This window comes from Bos indicus, chromosome 11 (assembly GCF_029378745.1).
Source record: "Bos indicus isolate NIAB-ARS_2022 breed Sahiwal x Tharparkar chromosome 11, NIAB-ARS_B.indTharparkar_mat_pri_1.0, whole genome shotgun sequence".
In the NCBI taxonomy this organism is placed as follows: Eukaryota; Metazoa; Chordata; class Mammalia; order Artiodactyla; family Bovidae; genus Bos; species Bos indicus.
This window is the reverse complement of record NC_091770.1, coordinates 70774331-70794318: the sequence shown is the minus strand read 5'-3', so window position 1 is coordinate 70794318 and position 19988 is coordinate 70774331. Positions and strand designations below refer to the sequence as shown.

General features: G+C 35.7%; 1 protein-coding gene across 2 annotated transcripts in view; it reads left to right on the top strand.

The window, feature by feature from the left end:
- Positions 1-19818, top strand: part of PPP1CB (protein phosphatase 1 catalytic subunit beta) — a 36310-nt gene extending 16492 nt beyond the window's left edge. For both annotated transcript variants that reach the window (XM_070798947.1, XM_070798946.1), the window contains exons 3-9: positions 2651-2782; positions 4615-4845; positions 6814-6918; positions 8316-8387; positions 13004-13155; positions 15758-15892; positions 18016-19818. In XM_070798947.1, the coding sequence (XP_070655048.1) occupies positions 2651-2782; positions 4615-4845; positions 6814-6918; positions 8316-8387; positions 13004-13155; positions 15758-15892; positions 18016-18120 (932 nt within the window). In that variant the 3' untranslated portion in view covers positions 18121-19818. The remainder of the gene's footprint in view (positions 1-2650; positions 2783-4614; positions 4846-6813; positions 6919-8315; positions 8388-13003; positions 13156-15757; positions 15893-18015) is intronic.
- The last annotated feature ends 170 nt before the right edge of the window (positions 19819-19988 follow it).

Genomic DNA, 19988 nt, shown 5'->3' with positions numbered 1-19988 from the left:
GTACACCGGGTTATTGTTACCATCTTTCTAAATTCCATATATATGCGTTAGTATTCTAAGAGTATTGATTTTTGAGTTTGAAGACCTTGTTCTGAATTCCTTTCTGCTGCTTTTTACTCCTGTAGTAATCTTGTGCAGATTATTTTAATCTCTTTCTGTTATTGTAGAATGTAGGTAGTAACTTCCCTTTTTAATTCTCGGGATACCAAAAGGATTAAATGAGATGATCGATGTGAAGTTGCTTTGCACTAAATTAATTATGCAGATATGTAGTATGTTCATAATTTAAAGACACTTGGGTCTAGATGCATAAACCCACATTCTGTAATTCCTCATGAATATTGTGATAGTGATCTAGTTCCCCCATGTAACAGATTGCCTAGATTTATTCCCTTTTATCAGATAACTGAGAATTTTGAAGTGTTCTTGGAAGCCTTGGAGTCTGCACTGGTGGGAGCATGACTTTTACATTGAAAGACAGTGGGATTGCCCTGAGCAGTTTACCCTGTTCTCCCAATCATTTTGCTGATGTATCCTAAAATTTGGTCACGTGTCAGAAGCTTAACCCTTGGAAGAACCTTTAACTTCATCAACTTTTAGAAGTGATTGATTATGAAAGTCGCTGTTTTATTTGCCTGTGGAGGGTAGGGCAGCTATTACCAATTACAATTTTAAGAAAGTACTGATTGCAAGGTATCTCCTAACTTTTAGAGATATTAATTGGGAAAAAGCATGCAGTGAAATACAAGAAGTTTTGGTAAATTTTAGTTTCTGTGGATTAGCATGACTTAAAAGTTGAAGCATTTTTAGCCCTGTAAAAATGTTAGTTGAAGTGTACCTAACTGTAACTTAAATTACTTGCATGGGAGGCCAGAATTAAAGATGGAGCTTACAGAGGAAATAAAGCAAATTATGAGATAAAATATTCACCACTGGAATTTAGACACTTTAACACATCAAAGTGACCCACACTAGTCTTAATTTGCTTAATAATCATTGCCATCAAATTAAAACTAAATTTTGATAACCAAGAAGTGTTTTATTACTACAGAGTCACAGCAGAAATTGTGGAAACTTCTTTGAGAGCCCAAAGTATTTTTTTTTGTATTGTCCATTGCTGTTATCTCTAAATAATTACCTTTAGGTGTGTGTTTGTCATCTGAAAGCCCCCAGAAACCTTTAATCCTTCAAGGAGAATACTTTTTACCTCCTAAAACTAAAATAGATAGGTATTTGATGTACTGATTGTAAAACCTTTTTTGTAATCATCATTTCCCACATTTACATTTTTGTACCAAGATTAATAATTGTTCCTATTGCAGGGCATTGAATCTAAGCTAGTATTTTAGATACTTAGAGGAAGATAAAAAGTTGTGTGTTTCTTCATCTTTAAAAAATTCACGTGTTTCAAGAAAGTAGGTAATTGAGAACTAGTACTTAAAAGGCTAAGTTCCCATAGTAAAAGCAGTTCTGATCATGGTTTGGATTTCAGAAATGGTCTTACTGTCATATTTGCTTAAAATACATTTCAACATTGTCTCTTTGTTATATTAGTATATTAATGGATTATATATATGAATAGGCTTTTGCAGGGTTAGAGGCTTTTTTTTTTTTTTTAAGCCTCTTTCAACCTGACAAAGGAATCCGCAATTTTTAGCAAGAAATGTATGGATTAAAATGTAAATGGGAAGTCATGGGTGTATATAAAAATGTAGTCTCTGTTTTCTTTAATAAATGCTGTCAAAGTAAGATTGGCAGCTCACAGTGTATTTAAAGAGAAAGAGCCAGTAGGGAAGGTAATAATGAGAGGAAATGATTAGAAGTTCAGTTCAGTAGGGCAAGGGCTTCCCTTGTGGCTCAGCTGGTAAAGAATCCACCTGCAATGTGGGAGATCTGGGTTTGATCCCTGGGTTGGGAAGTTCCCTTGGAGAAGGGAAAGGCTACCCACTCCAGAATTCTGGCCTGGAGAATTCCATGGATGACTGAGTGACTTTCACTTCATTTTCAATAGGGCAAATAAGGGAATTCTCCATGGACCGTTCCTCCCCACTCCATCCCAGAAGTTATTGGGAACCGTATTAATTAATGAGTTTTAGTCACTTGAACTGCAAGGCCTCAAATTGACCACTGGAAAACAAAAAAGACCACATTTCCATGGTAGCAGCCTTATGGCAACCCACTCCAGTACTTCTGTTTGGAAAATCCCATGGACGGAGGAGCCTGGTGGGCTGCAGTCCATGGGGTCGAGAAGAGTCGGACATGACTAAGTGACTTCACTTTCACTTTTCACTTTCATGCACTGGAGAAGGAAATGGCAACCCACTCCAGTGTTCTTGCCTGGAGAATCCCAGGGACGGTGGAGCCTGGTGGGTTGCCGTCTATGGGGTCGCACAGAGTTGGACACGACTGAAGCGACTTAGCAGCAGCAGCAGCCTTAAGGAGCATTGGAAACCACCAACAGTGAAGATAGAGATAAGCCAAAGATCATAGAATAACCTACTGTTAGCCATGGAACACAACAGGGTATCTGATAGTTTGCTGCCTGTGTGAATCTTCTGATACTCAGAATATAGGCATGACTCCTTTTTTTAGAATTAATATTTTATGGATAAATTTTAGAAAACTGACCATTTTATTTACTGTTTACCAGTACGAGGATGTCGTCCAGGAAAGATTGTACAGATGACTGAAGCAGAAGTTCGGGGCTTATGTATCAAGTCTCGGGAGATCTTTCTCAGCCAGCCTATTCTTTTGGAATTGGAAGCACCACTGAAAATCTGTGGTATGTAAATGGGTAAAGTTGGCAACAATCTCTTTTGAATTCACTACACTGAAGATGAGTTAGAGAAAACATCTAAAAAGTTTTGTGAAAAAAAGGTTTGCTAGGTTTTATTACATACAATTGTAGAATTTGAGACTTTGAGAAAATGACAAGTTAGAGATGAGAAGAAAATGTTTGCTATATATACAGCAGATTAAAAGATTGCTGGTCACACTGTTACAAAGAGTTCTTAGAAATAAGAAAAAGACAATACAATTTAAAAAAAATTGAGTGGGAGCAGATTGTAGAAGAGATTCAAATGACTAGTAAACATAAGATTCTCAGACTCACTTGTAATCAGTGAGATGCAACTTAAAAACAAATCTGGGACTCTGATGAAATTGGGGGAAAAAATGTCAAAAATTGTTATCTATTGTTATCAAGGATATGGATTCGAGTACACAGGTATAGAATTTTGGGGGTCGATACGGCCGTATCCATGGTCTTCTAACTTAATTTTGATTGTTTTATTTTGAAGATTATATAACTATACAATTTGTATTTGATCTTTCAAATCTTACAGTGGCTTTTGGCCAGAGGCAAAAACTTAAACCTTAAGTTAACATTGTTGCAGTTGGAAAAACTGTTGGCACAGAAAAGCATTTTTCTATAGTTTATATACAGTAGGATGTGGTATGTATAATGTACTGACTTTTGGTTTGATAATGCAGTTTTTCTTTTAGTCGGAGAAGGCAATGGCACCCCACTCCAGTACTCTTGCCTGGAAAATCCATGGACAGAGGAGCCTGGTAGGCTGTAGTCCATGGGGTCGCTAAGAGTCGGGAACAACTGAGCGACTTCACTTTCACTTTTCACTTTCCTGCATTGGAGAAGGAAATGGCAACACACTCCAGTGTTCTTGCCTGGAGAATCCCAGGGACGGGGGAGCCTGGTGGGCTGTCGTCTCTGGGGTCGCACAGAGACAGACACGACTGAAGCGACGGCAGCAGCAGCAGTGTTTATCACATAGCTTTAATGAACTTAACCATCAGCTTTTGAAGAGATAGTTGAAATTGTGTGGAAATAATCAATCCCTTCTATGAATTAAATGAAGCAAATTAAAAGTCATCTTAAAATTTAAGTGACTCAATAGTCTCAACAAGATAGTCTTTACATGCTTTCGTACAGAAATAATTTGAAAGTAATAGAAGTTATTTATACTAAATATTTAGTTTTTGCTGTTTGCTCACTACTAGGCATGAAAAAAGTGAACCTAAGTTAAATTACCAGATAATGAATGTAACTGTATTAGTATATAACAAATTGCCCCCAAACTTTGTTATTTAACAACATTAATTTATCATGTCACAGTGTCTGTGGGGTAAAAATTCAGGCAGAGCTTAGTTGGATCCTCTGGTTTTGAGTCTCTCACAAGACTACAGTCAAGATGCCATTTGAGCCTGTAATCATCTCAAAGCTCAATTGTGAAAGGATTCAGTTCCTTATGGGCCAGTGGACTGAAGACCTCAGTTCCTAAGGAGCTGTTGGCCCATGGCCTCCTTTAGTTCTTTATTAGGTTTGCTTCTCCATAAGGCAGCTTAATCATCGAGCATGAGAGATGGCAAGAGAAAGTGCAAGCAAGATGGGAAGCTACAATCTTTTGTAACCCAGTCTCCGAAGTGACAGCCCATCTCACTTTTGCTGTATCTTTTTCGTTAGAAGTAAGTCACTAGTTACAGCCCACATTCAGGAGAGAGGATTACATAAGGGTATAAACAGTGAGAATCATTTCATAGAAGCTGCTTTACCACAGTAACCATAAACTTTCTCAAACTGGCTTTTTCTGTTTTTAGGAGATATTCATGGACAGTATACAGATTTACTGCGATTATTTGAATATGGGGGTTTCCCCCCAGAAGCCAACTATCTTTTCTTAGGAGATTATGTGGACAGAGGAAAGCAGTCTTTGGAAACAATCTGCTTGCTATTGGCTTATAAAATCAAATACCCAGAAAACTTCTTTCTCTTAAGAGGAAACCATGAGTGTGCTAGCATCAATCGCATTTATGGATTCTATGATGAATGTAAGTAAAAATAAAAGCATTTCTTTTTAATTGGAAATTCTCTAATAGTTTTCCATTTCAGAAGAATTCTTTCAAGAGTTTTAAAAAATATGATCAAGCAGAAGCCCAAGAAGAGAGCCTTTCATGGAAGAGGAACCTGAAACTGGGAAACATGTTATTAGTTAAATAGGTTGCTTAGGACCTCTTCGGTCATGTTGTTTCAGGTTGGCTGCAGCTTACTCAGCTGAAAGGCCCTCTTATAATTAGTTTATGTAGTAAAAATATCCAAGTGGAGCAGAGGTCACTATAGATAGTAAGTAGCCTGTTTCTAGTCTCCATTAAGGTTTTAGTTTTCTTGTGATATGATAAAAACTCTTATTGAGCCTGTGTCACAAAAAACATTGAGAAGTTCTATGAAATTATTTAAAATTTGAAGTTTATTAGAATTTTAATCTGTACCAATAAGGATGTTGCGTACTCTGGTCCTTATTTTGTTGTACTCTTTTTCATCAGTAGAAGTCACTGGTTTGCTGTTGTGTGGTGGTATTTCCGAGTGTTACAGATGACCCCGTTACATATCACTTTGGTCTTTTTGCTTTTTGTTAGGTTATGGAAGTGAATGGGCTTCCCTAGGTTGGGAAGATCCCCTGGAGAAGGGAATGGCATCCCGCTCAAGTATTCTTGCCTGGAGAGTTCCATGGATAGAGGAGCCTAGTGGGCTACAGTCCATGGGGTCGCAAAGAGTTGACGCGACTGAGCAACTAACTTAACAAGAGAGTGGATGAACATATGTTTGATTAATTAAAAGTTAGAACCAGTTAACAATGATTTTCAAATGGAATTTTATTTTTCAGTGCTGAATTCTCCATTAGAATCTATTTTTGCTTTTCTCCATGCTTAATTACAGTAGAGCTATTAGAACCCCTCTCTCTTTGTTTCATGTAATCATTTATTTGACAAACTTTTGAGGATGTATTATATGCCAGGCACTATTCTAAATACTAGGAATGCAGCAGTGCTCAAGAGAGATAGATGATCTCTATTCTTACGGAGTTTAGATTCTAGTTGGAATGATTTTATATTGCATTTTTATTTCTAAGGTGTAGTGTATGGTTTCAGTTGTTTAAATCAGACCAGTAGACAGGAAGTGGATTGTAGTACACCAAGCTATAACCACTTTTCTGAAGCTATATCAGAAATAGAGGTGTATTATTAAAGGATAAAATATGGACTTGAATACTCTTAAGGATAGAGAAGAAATCAAATGAAATGTATGTGAGAGCAGCTTGTAAACACTTTCAGTTATGCTTGTTCATTGAGATAAAGGTTATGGCATAAAAAGCAGAGGAAATGAGTGCTTTGTGTCTATTATTCCTCCTCTTGGTTAGTTGCAACTTACTACCAAATTCAGAAAACTCAGTAACTCCAAAAAGGTAAACATGCATTTAAGACTGTCTTCATTGTAGTTCTTGATGTTAGATTACAGGAAAATTATAGCCTTTGTGTCTCTATTTATCCTTGCTGTGGTGCCAAGTAGAAATTTACTCAAAAGTTAAGCACCTGGAAATTCTCCTTTCTTGGCAACAAGTTTATACCATGTTACCAATGCATTAGAGTTGTACCAATGCATACCTCTCCAGAGGCACTCTTTTCACTTCTGCTTACTTATTTGGCTAGGTATTTAACATGTTGAACGGAAAAAATTAATAATCTGTTAGCTTGTTTAGAGTTGCTATATTATAGTGATCTTAAAAGGCAAAAATGTTTTATTTGTTTCATAAAACACCTGGCAAAATCTTTTTAGTCTTTGTAATTTTACTGAAGGTGCTGAATGTTTATTGTATGTATTACCAAGTGACATTCATTATAGAAAAAAACAAGTGCTAGGTGAAACATAAAGAAAATTGGAATCATGTATAAGTCTGTGGCTATTAGAATAACTAATGAGAACAGTTTTAGATTTGTTCTGTTTGTTTGTCCTTTTTTTAGGCAAACGAAGATTTAATATTAAGTTGTGGAAGACCTTCACTGATTGTTTCAACTGTCTGCCTATAGCTGCCATTGTGGATGAGAAGATCTTCTGTTGTCATGGAGGTAGACTAGTAAATCTGCTTTATGGGCTTTTCTTTTTTTTCTTCCCTTATTTAGAAAGGGCCTATGTTTATTGAGGTGCTGTGGGAAAACAAAGCAGTGCTTGTTTGAAAACTCAAGTGATTAAAACTGTTTTAAACATAGCCAACAATACCTTTTAATAACTAGAATGTGGTGGTTTATACATAATGAAAATGCAGATTTAGTACTTGTCTTTAAAGAGTTTCATATATGAGGAGGATGACCAGAGTTTTGCTTGAAAAAAATGTCTTTCCTTTGCCTCAGTTTTGACAGAAAACTATCAGTGAAAATGCAAGGATCATGACTATTTTCTTGTCTCTATTAAATGCCTTTCATCAGAATTCACATATAATTGAGTTTAATATTCTCACATGCCAAGAGTTCTAGGCTTTATGTACTATGTCTGCATTAGTCCTAAAAGTAATAATAGAATGATAAATATATGACAGTTTATTTGAAAAACTAATATGTGTCTAGCAGTTGGCTGGATACCATGAAAAAATATAGGTAGTGTATGATCTGGCTATCTTGAAGCATTTTAAAACCTGTTGATAAAACATTTTCAAAACAGATAATTCAGTAATGAAAGGAATTTGTCAGAGTACTTGTTGACAGTAATTATAATGAAAAATCAGGAAAGGAGAGAATTGTTGGGCAAACATTTACGGAAGCTTGGGTTTTGGAGATGAAAAGGACGTGAGAGTCTTTCTAGTTGAAGGACTATGTGAGGGCTGGCCCAACTAAGATGTCAAATACATTTTGGAGAACAATGGGATCAGATTTTGGAGATGTGAGTACTGGGCAAAGGAGTTTGTTGAATGGTTTAATAACCATTTTGTACAGGGAGATAATTTAATGAAAATAGTTTTTCATCAGTGTGCAGGAAGAATTAAGGTAGAAAAATGCTAAAAGATAGATGCATGTGTCTTAGCCTGAGGTAATAAGATGTTTATTCTTAGAACATAATTTACTATGTTAGTTGAAACATTGTATAGGAAACACTAGACATTTAGGAAATGTTTAGGATTAAGTGGTAAGAAGTGGCCAGACTTCTTAGTAGGAAGGACTAGAATTGAGGTGCCTTCCTATGAAGAGCAAGGAGTGGTTGGAAAGAAAGAAAAGTGGTAGGATTTTTTCTTTGAAAAATCTTTTGAAATGAAAAGGACTTTTATTTCTCTGATAGGGAAGAATAGGGAAGACCTAATCATAATGTTCTTTTATGTCAAGGTGGGATTCTATTTAATAACCCAATGAACATTGAAAGGAATGCTTGAAAGTATCTTTAATTTCACATAGGGAATCTACTTTGATTAAATGCTTTTTATTTGGAGTGAAAATTTTTTAGATGTCAGTACTGTGAGTCCTGTTTTCATTCATAGGACTGTCACCAGACCTGCAATCTATGGAGCAGATACGGAGAATTATGAGACCCACTGATGTCCCTGATACAGGTTAAGTATATAGAGAAGTTTAACCTTTGGTGTGTGTGTGGTCATACCATGCAGCATGCAAAATCTTAGTTCACCAACCAGGGATCAAACCTGTGCTCCCTACATTGGGAGCACCTGGGAAGTCCCTTAATCAATTTTTAATGTAAAATGTTGACATATATGAACTTTATTATATTTAATGAAGGTAGGACTGTATTGTGTAATAAATAGAGCTTTGTTTTAGTAGTCAATAAGCTAACTACAGATTACTTGGAATAATACAAAATATTTCACTCTCCACTAATTCCCCATAGTACAGAAGTTTTAGATTTTATTATAACTGTAATATGGTTCTATCAAACTTATTTTTTGCCTAAAATCTTGCCAGTTTTTGCTCAGTGTACTAAAGCATACTGAGAGCATAATGATATCACTCAGAATGCTACTCATACTAAACATCAACCATATAAACAGTTGTATAGATGCTCTTTTATCAGTAAGCCACTGACATATTGCAGTACATTGTCTCCTAACAGAGTACCACTGTTTTTGTGTGGATTATTTTTTTAAAAATGCATTTTGCCAGATTTTGACTGTAATTTAGAATATATTTGACTAAACCTAATAGAAGCTAGTACTTAAGTAATAATATTTATTTAAAATAAGGTACAATACAAATTTTAGGTGATTACATCTTGAGAGTTCCTGTTGATGGTATAGTTCAGGCATAAATCAGTTTCAAAGATGGCATGTTAAGTTTCTCTTTCCATCATATTTTAATGGGAATTTTTGAGATGCCATGAAATGGCCATTTTGAGCTTTCATATTGTCCGTCATATTTAGAAATTTATTTTCTAGAAACAATAGCCTAATGATTATAATACTTATTCATTAGGGCATGGATTATAAACATTAAACCTTGACTGTTGGATTCTTGTCTTGATTCCATTAAGGTTGAAGAACGCCACATTGTTGTTGCTACGATTATTTTATTTTGTATGCATCCAGGCGGTTGCATTTTCCAGATAGTCCCGAAAGCCAACTACATTTTAGTTATTTTGTCATATAAAAACCATAGAATAGTATCTTAACCTCCTCACTGCTCCTTTTGTGGAAACAGACTGGAAACTATGAGCATTATAGAGCTGTGTGTGTGTGTGTGTGTGTGTGTGTATTTAAAGAATCAGCTTCTGATTCTTTAGCAACCAGAAAGAGCTTGTAAATTGAGACCATCATAGTGGATTTGTTATACTGGTGGATTTCTTATGACAGGAGCTTAGGAAATGATGATAGAAATTAAGTGTACATTGCCACCATTTCTACAATATGTTTTAGGTACTTCACCTACCAAGATAAGCTATGCTACTGCTAAGTCACTTCAGTCGTGTCCAACTCTGTGTGATCCCATAGACGCCAGCCCACCAGGCTCCCCCGTCCCTGGGATTCTCCAGGCAAGAACACTGGAGTGGGTTGCCATTCCCTTCTCCAATGCAGGAAAGTGAAAAGTGAAAGTGAAGTCGCTCAGTCGTGTCCGACTTTTAGCGTCCCCATGGACTACAGCCTACCAGGCTTCTCTGTCCATGGGATTTTCCAGGCAAGAGTACTGGAGTGGGGTGCCATTGTCTTCTCCGAGATAAGCTATATTGTGACTCAAAATGAAGCGCTCCTTTTGTTATAAGCTATATTAGTATATGGGTTATCAAAAAAAATCTTTGACCCCAACTCATTCTAAAACAGTCTTCCCTTAGCATTTATTCATTGTACTTGAAGCTTAACCATTTCGTACTTCGGAGAAAGGGCAATGGCACCCCACTCCAGTACTCTTGCCTGGAAAATCCCATGAATGGAGGAACCTGGTAGGCTGTAGTCCATGGGGTCGCTAAGAGTCGGACACGACTGAGCGACTTCACTTTCACTTTTCACTTTCATGCATTGGAGAAGGAAATGGCAACCCACTCCAGTGTTCTTTGCCTGGAGAATCCCAGGGACAGGGGAGCCTGATGGGCTTCCATCTATGGGGTCGCACAGAGTTGGACACGACTGAAGCGACTTAGCAGTAGCAGTAGCAGGTTAATTCTTACCCTTTAAGGAGAGCTGCTATTCTCTCTTCTTTTGTTTTGACAATACCTTTCCAATACTTATTGCTCATTCCTTCTCTGCCTGCGTATTAGATGTTTGATTTCTCAGAGTAGATTTATTGGTCTTCTTAATTTACATTCCCAAGATGGTCTCAGTGGATGATGGAGATGTTGTTGTCGCTAAGTCACATCCGACTCTTTTTTTTCGACGTAATGAACTGCAGCATGCCAGGCTTCCCTGTTCTTCACTATCTCCTGGAGTTTCACTTCAATTGCTCAGTTGTGTCTGACTCTGTGACTCCATGGACTGCAGCACGCCAGGTCTCCCTGTCCATCACCAACTCCTGGAGTTTACTCAGACTCATGTCCATTGACTCAGTGATGCCATCCAACCATTTCATCTTCTGTCATGCCCTTTTCCTCCCACCTTCCAGTTTTTCCCAGCATCAGGGTCTTTTGAAATGAGTCAGTTCTTTGCATCGGGTGGCCAAAGTATTGGAGTTTCAGCTTCAGCATCAATCCTTCCAATGAATATTCAGGACTGATCTCCTTTAGGATGGACTGGTTGGATTTCCTTGCAGTCCAAGGGACTCTCACAAGTCTTCTCCAACACAGTAATTCAGAAGCATCAATTCTTTGACACTCAGCTTTCTTATAGTCCCAACTCTGACATCCATACATGACTACTGGTAAAAGCATAGCTTTGACTAGACAGACCTTTGTTGGCAAAGTAATGTCTGTGCTTTTTAATATGCTGTCTAGGTTGGTCATAGCTTTTCCTCCAAGGAGGAAGCATCTTTTAATTGCATGGCTGCAGTCACCATCTGCAGTGATTTTGGAGCCCTAAAAAAATATAGTCTATCACTGTTTCCATTGTTTCCGCATCTATTTGCCATGAAGTGATGGGACCAGATGCCATGATCTTAGTTTTCTGAATGTTGAGCTTTAAGCCAACTTTTTCACTCTCCTCTTTCACTTTCATCAAGAGGCTCTTTAGTTCTTCACTTTCTGCCATAAGGGTGGTGTCATCTGCATACCTGAGGTTATTGATATTTCTCCCGGCAATCTTGATTCCAGCTTGTGTTCATCCTCATCCAGCCCAGCGTTTCTCATGCAGTTAAATGATCAGGGTGACAATATACACCCTTGACGTACTCCTATCCCTATCTGGAACCAGTCCTGTTCCATGTTGAGTTCTAACTGTTGCTTCCTGACCTGCATACAGATTTCTCAAGAGGCAGGTCAGGTGGTCTGGTATTACCCTGTCTTTAAGAATTTTCCAGAGTTTGTTGTGATCCACACAGTCAAAGACTTAGGCATAATCAATAAAGCAGGAGTAAATATTTTTCTGGAACTCTCTTGCTTTTTCAGTGATCCAATGGATGTTGGCAATTTGATCTCTTGTTCCTCTGCCTTTTCTAAATTCAGCTTGAACATCGGCAAGTTCAAGATTCATGTACTATTGAAGCCTGGCTTGGAGAATTTTGAGCATTGCTGTGCTAGTGTGATAGATGAGTGCAATTGTGCGGTAGTTTGGGCATTCTTTGGCATTGACTTTCTTTGGGATTGGAATGAAAACTGACCTTTTCCAGTCCTGTGGCCACTGCTGAGTTTTCCAAATTTGCTGGCATATTGAGTGCAGCATTTTGACAGCATCATCTTTTAGGATTTGAAAGTGCTCAACCTAAATTCCATCACCTCCACTAGCTTTGTTCATAGTGATGCTTCCTAAGGCCCACTTGACTTCACATTCCAGGAGTTTGCTCATACTCAGTGTCCATTGAGTCAGTGATGCCATCCAACCGTCTCATCCTCTGTCACCAATATTTAAATATTTTCAGTTCTATTTTTTTTTTTAAGCCTGAAAACTATAAAGTTAAGGATTTGATCTGATTTTGTTTCTCCATACTTTATTTAAATCTTCCAGGCTTTTGTAGAAAATATTTTCTTCCCTCAAATTGATCTATAGATCAGAAATAGTTACAATGAAATCTCAGTTGGATTCACAGAATTAGACAAACTGATTCAGAGGTTTATATATAGACGAACAAAGGATTAAAAGTAACCAAGACAGTCCTGAAGAAAATTAATGAGTGGGGATAGATCTACTAAATGGAAAGATTTATTTAAAAGCTCTGGTGTGTTGATGTCTCAGTGATAAAATAGATTAATGGAATAGATTATAGCACCAGAAGCAGGATTGGTAGCTCTGTAAGGAAAGGATGAAATTATTCAGGAAATGCTGCTGAATCAGTTGGTATCCATACAGAGAAACTATAGACAAAGATGAAGAGCCTTTTCCAATATCATGTTTAGAGCATTCTGTGCATATATTTCTTACCTGTTTAAAGGGCTGGGGAGTACTACCTTAAGCCAGGCAACATTGTATATGTGTGGTTACTTTAACAAAAAATGGCTGAGTTTTATAGGCCAGGATACTAGGGGGCAATGATTGGCAGTATTTATTAAAAGGTAGGAGGACAGGAGAAGAAATGTGATTTAGATATACTTTATTTTATAAATTCTGTCTTTTCATTGCTGTGTTTTTATCCTTTAAAGGTTTGCTCTGTGATTTGCTGTGGTCTGACCCAGATAAGGATGTGCAAGGGTGGGGAGAAAATGATCGTGGTGTTTCCTTCACTTTTGGAGCTGATGTAGTCAGTAAATTTCTGAATCGTCATGATTTAGACTTGATTTGTCGAGCTCATCAGGTATGAAATACAAAACTTTTGGATGTTTTGGTATTTATTAACTTCATCCAGGTCTATGCCATTTTTTTTTTTATTTTGAGAAAATCGAGATCTAAGGAAACTAATTATTACAAGGAAAACAGAAGAGGTAAATCATCAAATGCATTGTATGGATTTTGATAAGAACAAACCACACTCTAAAAAGACACTTTTAAGATCATTGGGAAGATTTGATTATAGACTGTGTGTTAGATACCAAGGAGTCATTGTTAATTGTTTTAGCTGCGATGAATTGTATTGTTATGTAAGAACGATGTCCATATTTTTCAGAAATGCATGCTCAAGTATGTAGTGGTAAGATGTTTTGTTTTAAAATACATCAGAAAAAGGAGCGGGGAGATAGATGAAATAAATGTAGAAAAGTCTTGGTAATTATTGAATCAGGGTGGTAAGTAAATATCCAGTCCTCATGCTCTCTAGAACATAACTGATTCAAAATACACTGAAAAGCATTTTTTAAAAATCCTTTTAAGCTGCTCTTACGTATTTTAAATTTGTAAATATTTAAAGATTCCTTGTTTATTAAGGTAAAATTTATTGTTATTTATATGCTATATATACTTACATAGTTTTTTTCTGCAGCTTTGTGCCCCATAAACCTTGACTGCTTCTACCTCTTTATGCGATCCTATGTGATAACACAGATGACAGGCTTCTCATTTTCTGTACATGTTGTATATCACATGCCCTTTTTTTCTGTTAAAATTTTCTGGTTCAGTTGAATGAAGTCATATCCCCAAATTCTTTGCTTTTGGCAAAGTTATCTTTTAATCAGTGAGCATTGTGTTTATATAAGATTTCTTGTTGTGTTGTTCGGTCGCTGAGTTGTGTCCAACTCTTTGATCCAGTGGACTCCAGCACACCAGGCTCCTCTGTCCTCCACTGTCTCCCAGAGTTTGCTCAGATTTATGTCCATTGAGTTGGTGATGCTGTCTAACCATCTCATTCTTTGCTTCTCTCTTCTTTTGCCTTCAATCTTCCCAGCATAAGTCTTTTCCAATGAGTCAACTCCTTGCATCAGTGCCCAAAATATTGGATGCTGGCTGAAGCTCCAATAAAGGAGCTTCCAAGGAATATTCAGGGTTGATTCCTTTAGGATTGACTGGTTTGATCTTCCAGGACTCTTGAGAGTCTTCTGTAGTACCACAATTCCAAAGCATCAGTTCTGCAGTGCTCAGCCTTCTCTGGAGAAGGAAATGGCAACCCACTCCAGTATTCTTGCCTGGAGAATCCCAGGGACGGAGGAGCCTGGTGGGCTGCTATCTATGGGGTCCCACAGAGTCGGACACCACTGAAGCGACTTAGCAGCAGCAGCAGCCACCTTCTCTGCTTTCTGATATTCTATCTAGGTTTGTCATCACTTTCCTTCCAAGGAGCAAGTGTGTTTCAACTTCATGGCTGCAGTAATTTTGGAGAAAATAAAATCTGTCGCTACTTCCACTTTTTCCCCTCCTATGTCCCATGCCGTGATGGATGCCATGGTCATTTTCTAGACACCTCCAAATCCTGTTCTGCTTATTTTCAAGCCTGTTATCTCTAAAATTAAGAGTCTTATGATGGGAAATAACACAAAGTTTCCTTTAAAAAAAAAAAACAACCCTGTTCTTTTGGTAAATATGTGAATAAATAAACATATGAACAAGCAAACTAAGAACTTGTAAAAGGATGTACTGAATGCCAGGCAGTATGGTGAACTGGAGTCGATAATGTGGCCAGGGTTTTAACAGAAAAGTTTATTACCTAAATTTCACCATGAAGTAATAACAACAGGAACATGTGCCTGATATCTAGGTAGGAATTATATAAAAATGTGGATGGTTGTGGAAGTGCTTTCTCCAAGTATTGTAGGATAATTTTGCTTAATCATAGAATACATAAAAGACTTCAAAATGTATTTTTACCTGTTCTGTAAATAAATAGAAAATGTTTACATGTCATTGCCTACCTCTCAGAGTTGTAGATCTGAGAAACATAAATTGTTTAATTCACTGAGGAATTGACAACAGATTCTAGAAATCATTTTAAATCATTAAGGAAAAGAGTTATACACATAAAAATCTATCGGCAGCTAATTTGTAGTAGCACCATCTGTAAATTAAGCTCAGCTTAGTAAAGTTTTCAATGTTTGTAATACTAATAGGAAATTACAAAGTAGAAGAAGAAAAAATTCATAACATAATCTGTCTTTCATTGTCTGATTATTGTTCATTGAATTAAGGATTTTATATTTGGATCATAATGCCATTGTCTAAGAAGTATTTGGTGTCTCAACTCCCTTTAGACACTGTTCTAGGAGAATGGTAGTAGAACACTTGAAAATGGTATTTTTGAACTTCAGTAATCATAAGTTTATTTCATTTAAGCTAAATTCTTGCCTTTATAGAAAGGGAAAGCCAATTTTAATATTTTCTCAGGTAAGTTTAAGAATAAAAATCAGGCTTCCCAAACAAAATAGGGGTTTGTATTTTTTCAGGTCTTTGTCACATTTATCTTAATTAGTCCTGATGGTTGAAAATTTTAAAAGATACATAAATGTTTTTTCTTTTGACTTTTTCTCTGCCAGGTTGTGGAAGATGGATATGAATTCTTTGCTAAGCGACAACTGGTAACCCTGTTTTCAGCCCCAAATTACTGTGGCGAGTTTGATAATGCTGGTGGAATGATGAGTGTGGATGAAACTTTGATGTGTTCATTTCAGGTATGCTATATGTATACTTTTGTTTATTCTCGTTTGTTCTCTTTTTAAATATAAATTTTTAACAACTGGAAAATTGTTTTAATTGAAGTATAGTTGATTTACAATATTGAATTAGTTTCTGGTGTACAGCAAAGTGTTACATACCTATTCTTTTTAATATTCTTTTCCATTGTGATTTGTTGCAGTATATTGAATATAGTTCCTTGTGCTGTATAGTAAGACCTTGTTATTTATTTAATTTATATATAGTGGTTTGTATCCCAAACTCCTAATTTATCCCTTTCCTACTCTTTTTTCCCCTTTGGTAGCTATAAGTTAGCATCTAGAAATCTAATTTAAAACTATTGTCAGAAGAATTTTCTTTCAGATTTATTTTCTTTCCTTGAGGAAGTATAGGAAATCAGTTTAATTCAGAAGTAATTATCACTCTTGGACTCCCTGTAGATTTCTATTTTCATTCACAAATACTCTAGTCTTTGAGGTATATATCTCGTAATTAGAGTTTTAGGAATCCTAATTCATGTCATTCATTCTTGATGGCATGTGTTTACATTGGAAATTCCTGTATGAATCCTTACGTAGTGGCTTCGCTACTAAAAGAATGTGAATTCAGATTGTGTTTTCTTTTGCAAGATGCATGGATGGGACAGGCGTTGAGTAGAAAGAGTTTATGAATTCTGATGAAAATAATGTAGAATATTTACCTAGAAAAACCTTCCAAATAATCTTAAAGTATCCATTTGTGAATATAGAAACATTTACATTTAAAAGAGAGACCAGCTTTAGCATACTACTTAATCATTCTTGTTCATGGACTAAAATAACTTTTTGTCCTTGACACAATGTTTTTCTCTTAAAAAATGTAAGAGAGGTTTCCATTACTATCAGCTAATAACAATTGAATGCTAAATGTTTGATTTCTCATTCAGAATTTAAATGTAGTAACCATAACCAGGCCATATCCTTCAACAAATAGTTTGTTTTTTTGTTTGTGTGTTTTTTTGGTTTTTTTTTTGCTATAACCAAAGTGTTGCTGGGGATGTGGAGAAGTTGGAACCTTACATATTGATAGTGGGAATGGAAAATGGTTTGTCAGTTCTTGAAAAAGTTAAACATAAAAAGTTTCTGTATGACCCAGTATTTCCACTCCTAGGTATATACCTGAAAGAATTGAAAACAGTACTTAAGTACATGTATATATACATATTAATAGGAACATTATTTATAATAACCAAAGGTAGAAACAACCCAAATGTTCATCAGCTAAAGCATGAATAAACAAAATGTGGAGTATCCATAAAATGGCATATTGTTTGGCAATTAAAAGTAATAAAGTACTCATACGTGCTACATCAAAATCATTATCTCAGTGAAAGAAGCCAGTCACAATAGCACAAATTGTCTGGTTTCATTTATTTAAAATAGCCAGAAAAGACAGTTCAATAGAGGAAAGTAAAGTAGTGATTGCTTATAGAGTTGAAGGGGGTTAGGGCAGTCAATAATGGAAATAGTGAGTGAGTGAGTGCTTTTGGGAACAAGGTTTCTTCCTGGAGTGACAAACATGTTCTAATGTTAGATTATACCAGTGGTTTCATAGTTGTAAATATGTTAAAAGTTGTTGCCTTTTCTACATTGTAAATGGTGAACTTTATGATACGTAATATATATATAGCTTTTTAAAGTGAAAGGTCTGTACACACATAATAAATGAAGATTGAAGAATTTGTGACTAATTACCCTCTAAAGAAATAGAATTATGATGAGAACCTGGGTCTTTTGACTCTTAGTGTTTTTTCCTCATCACAGATATATACTAGTTTGAAAATTTTTATACTTAGATCTAAGGATTGAATAGTTGATGGGTTTTGTGTACTTGAGCTTTTGTCACTAAATTGTCAATGGAATGACCAATAATAGTAATATTCAGATATTCAGACATTTGTACTTTTTACTTATTTTTTGATACTTTTTAAATGTGAGAAATGATTGTAGAACTTTGCTATTTTTTTCCTACAATTTTACAATTGATGTCATTTATTGAGAAGCCTACTATGTAATAGTAATCTCTTTAAACTTATTGTAATTGAAAAAGGTAACGTTGTTATTAAATTATTTACTTTAAGATTTTGAAACCATCTGAAAAGAAAGCTAAGTACCAATATGGTGGACTGAATTCAGGACGTCCTGTCACTCCACCTCGAACAGCTAATCCACCGAAGAAAAGGTGAAGAAAGGAACTCTGTAAAGAAACCATCAGATTTGTTAAGGACATACTTCATAATCTTTAAGTGTGCACTGTAAAACCATCCAGCCATTTGACACCCTTTATGATGTCACACCTTTAACTTAAGGAGACGGGTAAAGGATCTTAAATTTTTTTCTAATAGAAAGATGTGCTACACTGTATTGTAATAAGTATACTCTGTTATAATATTCAACAAAGTTAAATCCAAATTCAGAATTACCCATTAAAGTTACATCTTCACGTATCACAGTTTTTAAAGCTGAAAAGCATCCCAGTTAAACTAGATGTGATAGTTAAACCAGATGAAAGCATGATGATCCATCTGTGTAATGTGGTTTTAGTGTTGCTTGGTTGTTTAATTATTTTGGACTTGTTTTGTTTTTGTTTGTTTGTTTTTGCTGAAATAATGGCAAATTCTTTAAATTTTTTCCCCAAACATTTTAAAAAGTGCAATGTGGGAAGATTTTTGAAGACATTCATCAACTATTAATTTTCCATTGCTTACTTACTTATGTACCTGTTTGATCTTACTAAGAAAATTTATGCCTCATTACAGTAAAAAGGAATTTAGAGATATTTTTTAAAATATGCAAACTGTCCAATCGAGTGATTTAATCAGTTTGGGCAACTGTTACAGCTGATAGTGAATATTTTGCTTCATACAGAAATTGCCACTGATTTGAGTTTGTGCACTCTAATTTTAACTTATTGATGCTCTATTGTGCAGTAGCATTTCATTTAACTTTAAGATAAGGCTCATTTAGTATACCCAACTAGTTGGTAATGTGATTATGTGGTACCTTGGCTTTAGGTTTTAATTCGCACGAAACACCTTTTTGGCATGCTTAACTTTCTGGTAACACCCTCACCTGCGTTGGTTTTGTTTTTTGGGGTTTTTTTTGTTCTTGTTTTTTGTTTTTAGATCCACAAAACATGAGAATCCTTTTTTGACAAGCCTTGGAAAGCTGACACTATTTTTTCTCCCTCTGTACGAAGGATGTATTTATATGAATGCTGGTCAGTGGGACATTTGTCAACCATGGATATTGGGTGCTTGACTGTCTAATATTGCCATGTGAATGTTGTATACGATTGTAAGGCTTATGTCACTAAAGATTTTTATTCTGATTTTTCATGATCGAAATTCATATGATATTGTATAGACATGCTTTGTAGTGAACTATAGTAGCAATAATTTCTGTACATGATCAAGGGTTTATTGCAGCCTTTCTTTTCCTGTTCTCTTTTTTTTAAGGGTAGTATTAACAAATGACAGGAGTAGAAGAGTCAACATAAAGAATTTAGGAGAACTTACAGGACACCAATTTGTAATTCTTTGGGTGCAACACTTTTGGATGTGATTCTAAAAGCTATTATTGAGCATTGTCAAATTTGTAAGCTTCATAGGGATGGACATCGTATTTATAAATGCCCTCCTATAAGTGCTACCATAGATGTGAAATTCTTGACCTTAATATCGTCTTTGAAAATGTAAATTGAGAATTCTATTAACTTAAATCTTAAGAATTGGCGTATTGTATTACTGCAGGAGATTTGATTTTCAGCGCAGTGCAAAGTTCAATCAAATGCATATGTCTTTTTCTTTTCTAATTCCATTTTGTTTTAAAGCACATTTTAAATGTAGTTTTCTCATTAGTAAAAGTTGTCTAATTGATATGAAGCCTGACTGGTTATTTTAGTCCTTGTTTTTCCTTTACAGTAAAACATGTAAACATTTTATTCAAATAGATTTTTAATATCTTTCATGATGAATTGGTTCTTTTTAAAAATTGTTCATATGCTGCTTATGATATATTAGGTCAAACAGGCTTTTACCTAATGTGATTTTAA